General features: G+C 33.7%; 1 protein-coding gene across 1 annotated transcript in view; it reads right to left on the bottom strand.

The window, feature by feature from the left end:
* KCNH7 (potassium voltage-gated channel subfamily H member 7) overlaps nt 1-12275 on the bottom strand; it is a 204496-nt gene that overhangs the window by 76087 nt on the left and 116134 nt on the right. Inside the window, exon 3 of the mRNA XM_079310429.1 lies at nt 9726-9881. Coding sequence (XP_079166555.1) covers nt 9726-9881 — 156 coding nt within the window. The remainder of the gene's footprint in view (nt 1-9725; nt 9882-12275) is intronic.

Below are 12275 nucleotides of genomic sequence, written 5' to 3'. Positions count from 1 at the left end.
GAGCTCAAATGCACAAAGAGTTGCAGAATGTTGTCTAAGTGAGGTGTAGAAACTGTCAGAGCTGTTTCCTGGTGCAATGTACCACTTCTCCTAAGCTGAGAGCTGAACCAAAGGGGACTGCTTATGTTTCTGTACAACCTGTTGACTGTGGTAGGGTGTTGAAGAAAATCAGGTCTTGGATAGTTTTACAATGGTGAATGACTGGTCTGGCTATAATATGAAACATATGCTACTTTTCCAATATATAAGATTAAAGAATAGAACACACATATCCACAATGACCAACCTATTGTAAACAGATTTCCTTGACAAGGGCAGGTATGATAGGTCAATTATGACAGACTTTCCTCCAGAGCACGGGATAATTCAATAATACCATTGTTCTGAAACTTCCCCAAAGGATAAGCACAATTACTTTCAGAAAAGCAGCACAAGTCAGATATTTGCTGAAATATTTTCTCATAATTGAATGTCTTCTGTCACAGAATTCCAGAATTTAGGTTGTCAGAAATTCAGATAGTTATTGAATTGCTGCTCCAAAGCCTGCAAATATCATCTAGCAACTCATGTAACAGACTAAAGGAAACAATTGCTTTTGAGAAATGGAATCCCTAAACCCTGACAGTCTAAAATAGCAGCAAATACTTGAATGTACTCTATGCAAACACTGTGGCATGTGATGATGCCTTTTTTTTTTTCTATCTGGGCACAGCAGGCCTTGGGACAAAGAAATACAGAAAGAGACAATTATGTTTTTTTCATTTTTTTTTTTCCCAAAATGTATTGAAGGATATTTAAGTGGATAATTTTATTGCTCTGCACATTAAATAATCTTAATTTATTTCCAGGAGGAAAAAGCAAGGCATATGCAATTATTAGCATTGGGAGCTAGAACTAATAATTCTCAGATACTGAATACACTTCTTTTTTTATCCTCTGGTATGTTCTCCTTTAATTTTGGAGCTTCGTTTATTTTTCTCCAAAATTTAAGGTTGCATGTGTCTTCTACCAGTATAAGAAATCAGTGGTCTTCTTTATGTTCCCTTGTAAGTGAGAAAGATTTAACTTTGATATTTGCCCATAGGACTCTGTCAGAATATGAAAGGAAGGGAATCAAGTCTCTGACTGATTGTGGGTCTCTGCTGTGTGTGGTTGACGAGAGAATTTATTCAGAACAATGTAAATAGGGTGTCCATCAAAAATATGTAATGTTTATATCCTTTAATATTAATACAAATTGGTATATTTACTTATTTTTCTTCCACTTGTTGATAGAACTGTTATTTTACTATATCTTATTAATTGCAATTACAGGAATTGAGGAGTTTTTATTTAAAAGGCCATATGAAAAAAAACTTTTTTTCCTCTCAGAAAGAGATTTTACTTCTTGCATTTTTCTTTCTTAAATATGATTAGAAGAATGAAAGGAAAAAAAGTAAGTAACTGCAATGCAATAAAATAGCAAGCATCGCAGAAAATATTATACCTAAATTATTTCTTACCTAGCACAATATTTAGCTGTGTTAGTATGACTATGGTGGGTTTTTTAGGCAGCTGGAAAAGACAATTTATTCTATCTATTAAATCAAGCTCTCAAGAAGTTCTAAGCCCTGCATCACTTTGGCTGCTAGGCTTCATAGGATAAAAAAATATTGCTTTTCTCTGAGACATGTTTTCTATGTTTTAACACTGAATTCGTATACTACTATCAATTTCTGCACTGTGTTTTGTCTCATATATTGATTGAAGCTTTTTTATGCTCTGCATATTACAACTTTCAGTAATAATAAGATGAGAAGTATCATTAAATTTGGATTTTATATGTCATATAATTATACTAAAGTTAATAGTTTAGCTGTTATATCTATAGTTTTGCAGAAATAAATATTCAGTCAGTGCAAGAAAGAGCCATATTATGACTTGCAGTCTTCCATAAAATGTAATGAGATCTTGAAATAATATAGCCAGAACAAAGCAATAAAAGGACTTTTGCAGATAGAATTTTAGAAGATAGATTTACCTGAAGAAGAGCCACTTGAAAGGTTGTTACCATCTGAAATACAATTAAACTAAATTTACAAAAAGCTTTTGCTTGAAACAGATTCAAAAAATAAACAGGCTATTAAGAAAAGAAGGCAGAATATCAAATTTCCACTCGTTTTAGAAGCAAATTCAGGTAGCTTAAATTAAAAAAAAAATATATGTAATATGTAGAAGAGTTGTTCTGAAAGTACATTGACTTTTTATTTGGAAAATTTAAAAACTATTCAATTAAGAAATATTTAATAATTGCCTTTTGTTTTTTTTTTTTTTGTTTTTTTTTTTTTTTTTTTTTTTTGCATAGATCAATAGATGTTCCAATTTCCATGTTTTAAAGATTGCTAAAGTTCCAGACAGAAAACTAAATTAGGTGTACACAGACTAACATGCTATTTCTCATGAAATGGAACTTCTAATTAGTGATAAATTTTCTGCTAGACAAAGACAAGTTTACTTGGATGAAACTTACTAAAAGGTTGAAGAATTCAAAAATTCTGTTAGAAGAGACTTTATTCACTGAAACTTGTTTACAATATGAGCTTAGCTTCATATTCCTGATAGGCCTCACTTATTTCATGTTGTCATGGCAAGAACTCTTCAGACTATGTGTCTTTGCCAGCTGCTCTCAGGTCTTTGAAATGCCCAACTTGCCTGGTTGCTTAAAATTACCAATGATAGGATTCCATGCTTGAGAAGACATACTGGAGGTAAACTCCCTTATTTTTATCTAAAGATCTATTTTGTTTGCTTATCTAAGACAAGTATTTTAATTTTGTAGACAATAACTACACACCCTATATTTCTGGTAAACAATATCCATCTAGAAGCATCTCATATCCATTGGAATTTTTTCTGTTTTCTGGTAGAATCATTTTTGTCTAAGCTTGAGATACTCTGATAGTTTTGATTTTTTCCTCTTCAAGGTCAAAATCTATAATTCAATTTAGCAAGCGCACAGATGTGTCACATTCTGTGTTAATTCTTATAATGAATAATTGAGACGTGTCTCTTTCTTACATCAGAGAATGAAGTAAAACTCACTACCTTTATGCTTTCCTGAGGGTATGTATTATAATTGTGGGATGACTTCAGAAAATCATTATCCTAGTCTTCAAGCTACTTCACAGAATGCCCCTGTTTTAAATGTCCTGAAAGGAACAGATTGATAGGAGACCTGTTAAAAATTAATAAAAATATATCACTTGAAAACCAGTGTGGTATGCATAAGTTGCCTCCACTGAAAGCTACTGAAAGCTGTGTCACTTCTGCTTTTTCATTTTCAATCTCTTTAAGCAGAGATCGCTTCTTTTTTTACTGAATGTTTGTACAAGATACAGCAAAACAGTTCTGTGATTGTAGCTGGGTGAGGCTGTAATCTCAGCAGCTAATCACAGTTCATGGAATCCAGGAAGGTTTCCTTTCTAAGATGATCCCCAACAGCAGCCATCACGAGGAAACAGAGTTACCCTATTAGTATTTCTCTGTCTGTAGAAGAAGACTAAGAACAATTATTTATCTCAGTGGCTGTTCTGTTAATTTAGGCAGTTAGGTGTTTGTGGAGCACTGAAAGTGGTAATAGCAGAGGCTCTTCTGTCTTTTACTGGTGATTGGTGTTTGCTCATATTCCTTTGCTAGCAGTTCAGCACTGCTTCAGTTTGCCTAATATTTACTGTAATTTACCTTGGAGACAAATACACATAATTGACACTGGGGTTTTCAGAGCTATGCTGCTGGTTGGCTAGATAGAAACCTTTGTCCTCCTGAACACAATTTTTCTTGACTAGCCCTTACTGAAGATGAATTTGCTTCCAGTGGTGCAGCTAAAAATAAGATCCTGGACAAATTTCTCATTACATTTTGGGCAAAGTGAGAGGGTTACTCTTACTTACATGTGCCATATTCTATGGGGCAAAATTGCATCAAACAATATACAGTATTTCATGACAACATTGCAGTCCTAATATTCTAGGACTGAAAATATATGCCTCCCTTTCATTTCAAATTGCTATACTTATATGGCAAAGTTCTTTGCACAGATGAAAGCAAATACTGTGTTTTTGTGCTAGCTCTTTAACTGGAAGGAAAGGCCTGATTTAAATTGCAGCTGTACTTGTTTACATCAGTGTATGGAGTGTTCTCTGCTTCTCAGATGTAACTCCATTACTAGGGGTAGGAAAAAGGAAAACTTGCTGAAGAGTAAGCACCTTGGAAAAGTGGCTTCAAAGGTTTTCTGATTATATTTCTGGCTGTTTTAAGAATATTGTTAGCCTCTTCATTTTATTTGAACCTTATCCAAAGAAGGTTATTATCCATTTATAGGATGCATAACAGATCCTCTCATTTCCTTCACAGAAAGAAACCCAAAAAATTACTCCAGATTGTCTTTATTAGGGCTTACAGATTTTGAAATGATAAAATGCTAAGACAATCCTGAAATATCCCTCTTTGGCAGAATGCAATTACATGTTTAATCAAATAACTTTCTGGGCTTTCTCCCATGAGGTAATAAACATGGTGTTTGGGAACCAATATTCAGCTTATAGGTTAATACTTCTAGCTACTCCAACTGTTTTGAGATTAAAGGAATAAAACTTGTGATAAAGTTACCTCATCTGACTAGCTATTTTAGCCAATTGATTAATAAAAGTTATGATCTAGACAGGGCTGGTTTAAATGTTTAGAAAAGCATTACAGGTCAGTAAAAAGGTAGAATGCTCTAAGTGGGGCAGAAAATGAAGACAACACAGAATTGATTTCTGAAAGGTTTTCTCATTGCAATCCCATAAATGGTCTCTTTTGAGTAGAAAAACTGTAGCCACATTTTTCATATTGAAGTCAGTATCCTCAAATCTGACTGAATTTCTGTCAGTTTGAATTGGCTGTTGATTTTCTGAGTCCAATCTATGTCATGGTTGATTTTGATATCTTGTAGTCACTAGTTTTACAGACAAGGAGTATTTCACAGCTTTGAGGAATAGAACCAGGTGCCATGACCAAATAATAATTTATGCCGCTACTGCAAATTGCTGTCAAAAGTCCTTTTAAAATAATGAAGTGGATGAATATGCCACAGTGGAATGTTTGAGAGATTTGGGAATAAAATTGGAAACTAAGGGTTCCTTTCCTCAACCATTAATATAACAGATACATTTACACACAAAATGACAGCTTAATACTTTACAACAGGAACTTTAATGAAGTTTGTACAACACACTGAATGGGAATTCATATATTATTTTGGTTAACAACTGTTTCTAGTAGCTAAATTTAGATTATTATTTGTGAGTGTTCAAAGAATTTTTTTTTTCTAAGGTGGCATAAAATCACACTTCTTCCTAATTTAGTTCATTGTAGATAATCTACACGAAGCTCTGTTCTTTTTACAGTGAGTCTTAACAGAAATGAGTTCTCTTTTACCGCAAGTGTCTTGCTAAAGATAATTTATTTATGCATTCTTTCAGTTGGAGTTAAAAATTTTATATAGCTTTGCAAATGGCTAGATTCATGTAAATTTATGAACTACATTTTTGGAAATAATTTTTTATCATTATAGTGACAATCAAGCAAATGTTGGGTTTTAGGTGGTATAAGAGAGAACAGCCCAAAAGAACTATTACAGATGAGTAAAATCCATTTTTAGAGCTTATGTAGCTCAAAACTATCTGCCTTAATACTTCAATACACTGCACAAATATTTCATTTACAAAGCAGGTATTTATGTCTTCAAGTGATTCACATGTAAAATGAGGTGGAATAAAGTTATTGAGTGTTTTTATCTTTGGGTATAGATATTAATTTCTGGAATTGTAAAGTTTACATGATCTAAGAAAAGGCAACACAAAAGACAAACAAACTTATTAGAAAACAACTGAAGTAAGAATGAGTAGAATTGTCATATATGGAAATGAGACAAAGCTTAGAAAAGTTGAACGATGAATGGGCATCTATAGCAGAAATCAGTTTCTCTAAGTCTCACTTTAAGTGCACATTATACAAATATATTTTTACTGGAGAAGAGGATGTTACCCAGCTGTGGGATAAGTATATACAGAAGAAATTTCAGCATGTCTCTGAATAAAAAGATGGAACAGGGGAAGTATTAAATAAGTTTGATTAGAAGTTTAAATGAAAAGATATGGCTAAAATTTTGGGCTATACCCATTCTTCCTCAAAAAAGAGAAGTTATATATGAACAAAGCCTTCTTTAGTTTTGATAGGGAACTGGCATATTTGGAAAATAGAATTGCAGCAAAATTATGAAAAGAGTGAAAAATTATTTGTCTGTGATTTATTTGCAGGATTAGTGCACACTAGGATCTTCTGAAATTTCACTATTTGGTTATACAAAAATTGTACCAGCTGCCAGCGAAAACTGGTGGTAAATTCTTGTCAAAAAAATTAGGGGAAGAAAACGATCAACTCAAAGGACTTCTGCGCTTCAATTGCTAAGCCACTACCTTCACATTTCACATTACTTTTTATTCAGACATTTGCTGTATATAAGATGGGAACTCTTGAGCACCAGACTAGAAATAATTCTATTTATACTCAAATGTGCTCATCAAACTCCTGAAACATACCTTTTCTTTTCAATAATCTATTATTATCCTCATCTGCCAAGCCTACTGCTGAATCAGAACCTGTGTTAGCCATCATCCTGGCACATAACAAAAGACAGGATCCTTGTACTAGAGAGCTTACAAATACTGAAAATACTGGAAATATTGTTGAAAATATCTGTAGGTATTCAGCTGATAAATTTTTAAATTTTTGACTATCCAAAGCAAAATTCGGTCACTGAGATAAACCTAAAAAATGTTACTTTTCTTCCATAGGTCTTTATTTGTTCAGAGGGCCCTCAGCTCGTTAACAGATTAAAATCCCTCTTTTCCTCACTGCATGAAATGCGTTTTTGTTTCATTGCATTAGATTTTACAGAATCAGAGAATATTCAGAAATGGAAGGATCATTGAGTCCAGATCTTAAGTGAATGACCCATACAGACATCAACAACCATCCACAACCTTGATGTTATTAGCACTCTGCTGTAACTAACTGAGCTCATCTCAGTGGCAATTTCTGTCATAAGAAGCCCTATGGTAAGTGGTAGTGTTCAAAACTGTTGGCTCCAGCCTGCAGAATAGAAGCTTTTGCAAAAAAGGAAAGGCTTTTTTCAAAGATACACTCAATAAACTAGATCAACTCTTGATAAATCCATTAGAGGAAGGATGAGAGTATGAAAAGTTATCTTGTTTTCTAGGGTCACGAAAATAGTTGCAATCTATTTGCTTCCTAGCAGCTTTTACTTCTTTCCTGCAACCTGACTCAGTCTTTTTTTTTTTTTTTTTTTTTTTTTTTTTTTTTTCCTCTTATGTAGAAAAGGCATTCTAATATGAGAAAAATCAATCTAAGGAGCTCTGGAAAGAAATCTCTCATGATCTGTGTGCTTCTGGGCAGTAGATGCTAATGTAATCTGAAATCTATTGTCTTTTGTCATTAGCTGTTGCTTTTTCTGGTTGTTTGTCAGAGATGTATTGCACTTGTTATGTGTCTGGTTCCTTCTCTATTTTTATTCTCTAAATTGGTTGCTGCGTTTGAAGGGATTTTGTTACTTTTTTCTTTTTTTTTCCTGAACCAGTACCTATTAATGTCCTTTTTGTCTGTGATCCAGTGAAAAGAGATCACCTGGTTTACCTGTTCTAGATAGATTATGATGATGAAAAACTATCTATCTCCTGGAGAATCTACTGTGTACCTTTCTTATGCTGGGAACATGACTTTCAAAAAATGTTTTTCATGGTAAACCATCCAGCTTTTTTGACTTTTCTAGCTTATTGGTCTTTCTCTGCCTTTTCTATATTTCAAGGCTTTTGTCTGTTGTAGTTTAAAACCACCATTGAACTGTACACAGTATATTGCAGTTATTTCTGGCTGTTTTGCATAGCTTGGCCTCTTTCTTGCCAAGAGGAATTTTTGGCTAGGTAGCATATTTTGTATCACCATCAATCCCATCCGGCCCACATAACAGTCTGCTCTGAAACCATGAGCAACTCAGTAGAAGACAGAACAGCCATGTGCCTGCTCTAGTTTCTGCCAGTTTCTGGCATCTGGCTGTACTCACTAGCAGGAAAATGGTCCAAGGCACCTTTCTTTGCCTCCTTCTGCACCTTGATCTTTCTCTGAGAGAGATCAGCTATGTACTGAGCTTGGAGGCCCATCTATTAATTTTTCAAGAACTCTCATAAAGGAAATCCCATGTGTATGTCAGGTGTAAATACCATAAAACAAGAGAAGGATGTTTTGACAAAATGGGGGTATTTTTGCAATTTCCTCTTTAGTTGCTTTTCACTTTAAAATGCAGCAAACGATAATACTTGAAAGTGTACAGTGATGTGTCACAGATATCAGAACAAAATGTTCTTTTTCAAGACATGAAGCTCTGTTTTTTCTCCCCAATTGGTGTTTTACCTTCTATTTTGTCCATAAAACCACAGTAAGCATGGACAAGCTGAACAATTTTATCTATGTTATAAAATGGCTTTTTAAATGGAGGAAGTAAGATGCTTCAAACTCACCATGATATACTAAAATAAAACCAGAATATAGGTAGGGTTTACCTGATGTACTTATGAATTTTTTCTAATGCAATTTTTCTATTTTTCCTAATATCCCTTAAAGGCATTTTAACTGTATCATTAGCAGGAAAAAAAAGTGTTTTCTTAGTATCTGAAAAAATCCCAACAAAAACTCTGTTATTTTGTTATAAAAATCTCCAAACCCAATGCAAAATAAAATAAGAAAAGGAAGCATAAAAGCATAAGATTTTAAACATATACTCTAAAAGACTATTTATATAGACTTTTTAAAAAGTGTGATATGTGGTGAACAATAATTATTTGCAAATTGTAATGAAAATTCCAGTAATGAAAATTCAGTAATGAAAATTCTCTTTGCCACATTCTTATACATCCTGCAATTGTAGGTTCTATGGACACTTCAGGCACTGTGTAGTATTTGCATCAAGAAAGTTCTCTCCTTGCTTCTCACAATGAGAATTGTATCAGTATTTATTTCCTACCTAGGGAAAATGGAAGTGTCGATTTAACAATTGGAATACTTATGTTCCTTTATTGTACTAATGTTAAAAGATTATCTCGCTGTGAAAAGGTGTTTTCCAAGTGTTAATGCTCACTGTTAGAGCGTGCTGTGCTTTACTAAGAGCTTGTACAAATGGGATGTGTTCTGGCAAATCTTGTAGTAAGAGTAGATTACGTGAGTGGCGATGCAAAGCAGAAGGATCGTGTACTGTGGCTGCTTACAGTGAAAGGTCAGCAAAAGAGCACATGTTCTGCAGATAGTGGGACAGAAAGCTACACAATCTAGTTGTGTAAGAAGTGGACATTTGTGCTGAGTTTTCTAATTTTGACAGTACTTATGCCCCAAAGTGGAATAAAAGCAAAAGCATTTCCTGTACACCCACCACTCCGCTCCCCAAGATCCTACAAATCAATCTAAATTCTTCAATTTGATAAAATCAGAATATTTATTTATGCATTTAGTCTCTTATGATTTTTAATTATTGAGTCAACCAATGGGATTGCATTCTTTGCTAACCTTATTGCCCATGTTGGTTACTTTGCAGATAAAAACTGAGTTAAGCAAAGGAATTTTATTGAGTAACTTACGATTTACAAGTTTAGATGGTAATATCGGCTTGCACTTCTCAGGAGATGCCACATTGTCTTCATCTGTTACATACTCAAAATTAATAATAAACATCATTGCTACTCCCTCTTGATTTTTCACTGGAATTATGTGGGTGTTGCAAATGAAGGTAGATCCTGCAGATGGATTAAAAAGAAAGAAGGAAATATATAAATGGAAGGAAACAACCTTTTTTTTTCACTTCAGTAAGTCTAGTTACACAAGCAGACAGTGAAGAATATTTCTTTGAATTCAATAATTGAGCATCAAATATATTATTCTTTAATTTAAACAGTAATGTTTTCACAGAAAAAAATACCACTGTTTGTAATTTCTAGGAGTCTTACCTTTACCCAAAGGTGTCTCCTTTAAAATGTCAATTTTACTTCTCAGCTTTATTTTGTTCACAGCAAGTGCCTGTATAGACAGACTTGTAATATGGAGATATTTAACACCAAAAGTAGAGATGCGAACACTTTTCCAACCACAGTCCTTGAGAAGGAAGCAGAGCAGAATCTGATTCCTCTAAATATTGAACATTTTTCAAGCATTTGGTTCTATTACACAGGATGAGTCATGCATTAAGTATTTATGGATGTAAATATACCACTATTTTTATTTTAGCCCTCAGTCTTTTGGGCACTTGGGGGAAATGTTTAGGTTTGTGTTAAAAATCGTATTTGTTAGTTGATTTACACTCCATCACAAAAATCTTCTAAACTGTGCTAATAATTTGCATTAATTTTCAGAGAAATTTGACTTAAGCGTTATACACAACTCAAAGTATGAATTTAAAAATACCCTAATTTTTACATTTATGGAACATACTCAGCCTATACTAAAAGTAATGGTATGTAAACTTACAATACCTCTGGTGCTCAGGATGTTCTGACTTTAAAATCTAATTACAGATTTAAGGAGTTCTTTGTGTTAATTCTTCCTCTATAGATTTAGAAGTTTCAATTGACAAGGTCATTAGTTTTGATTTAATTCTTTCTATTAATGTTACAGAACATAGTGGTTTTAAAATAATGTGACTGCTGTAAGCAGTACAATAATGTGCTAAAAACTCCATGCAGACACAACTGTGAGATGGGGTCTTCCCATAATAAATAGGGACTGGTTTAATGTACATTATCTGCAATTTAGGCACTCAAATGCAGTAATCACCGAAACTTGAGATCCTGCGCAATTTGATAAAAACAGATCTTGAACTAGATTTCACAAGAATATTTTTGTTTGTTTGTTTATTTGTTTCCATTGAGGAGAGAGATAGTACAATTTATATAATTACAACCAAGACCAGATTCTGACTTCTAAGATTTAATGTAGTACTTGCTGTAATGTGGTATGTATGGCAATTTGAGTTGTGTATAAAATTGACATGCTGGCCTTTCAAGTTTTGCAGCCGTAACTTCTATCCATTTAATAAAACAGTTGAGCTGTGGCACTTGCCACAGTTTCCATGGTTACAAGCTCAATGTCTTTAGTAAACAGAAAATAAGCAATTTAAGACTGTTCCATTAGAGCTAAAAATAGAAATGCTGCAGGCCAACCATTGCAACATAGACTGGTTAAACAGAAGGGCTGGAGAGAATTTAGAAAAATTTTTGTGGTTTTAGCTAACAAATAAAATAGATACTGAGTTCAAAAAGTTAAAATTATATTTACTGATTTGATTGGAAAGAAATTATATGGGCATGAAGATTTATAGGTTAAGCAGGTATCCCCCAATATCTGGATGTGGGGCTTGGCTGAGGCGTGCCTGGCTTTGAATAACACTGAACTTCAGTGGATCAAATGTTTGTCAGTATTTGCAAAGAAGAATGATGAAGACATTTCTTTAAAAACTTTCCTGCTTTTGAAGGCAAGGGTGTTTCAACTTTTGAAATACTTCCCACAGTGCTAAGTAATGACACTGTTTACCATTTGTGTAAAACATATCTCCCTCAAGAATTTACAAATCTCATTTGCACTGGAGCTAAGGATTTGCATCTCTGGGGAGATGCAGGAGTTGCTTAACAATCCACAGCTTAAGAACATGGCAAGAAGAGCAGAGGATTGAAAATTTAAGCTGTATGTAGAAATAGTTCAGGAACAAAAATAGGAAAGGTTCATGTGTGGCTTAATTTAGCATGTTTGTTTGAAGACCAAATACATCACAGACTAGTAAGTCCACCTTAGTTCATTAGTCTGAAGCTTTTCCAAGAAACCCAGGCTTTTTAAAAGGAAAGAAATATTTACTGAAACTGGAATGCTGCAAGTTAACCAAAATATAATGACAGTTGCAGTCACTGTTTGTGGCACTGTTAGTGTCTGTCTTTTGTACAGTGACTGCTATCCATTTATCAGTATCTAGCTCTATTGAAAAAACAACAAGGAAATACAAAATTCAAAATAGCAAGGAATACTCTAGTGTGATTTAATAAGGGGAGATAGTCACAAAGAAATAACATAGGCAAATTCAAAAGATAAAGTTTGAGTCATTAGAATTGATAGCAATAAAGAAATAATAATAAGAAGCTTGTTTA

Source organism: Erithacus rubecula (assembly GCF_903797595.1).
Source record: "Erithacus rubecula genome assembly, chromosome: 8".
Lineage (NCBI taxonomy): Eukaryota > Metazoa > Chordata > Aves > Passeriformes > Muscicapidae > Erithacus > Erithacus rubecula.
The sequence above is the reverse complement of the archived record's forward strand: the minus strand, read 5'-3'. Positions and strand labels throughout refer to the sequence as shown.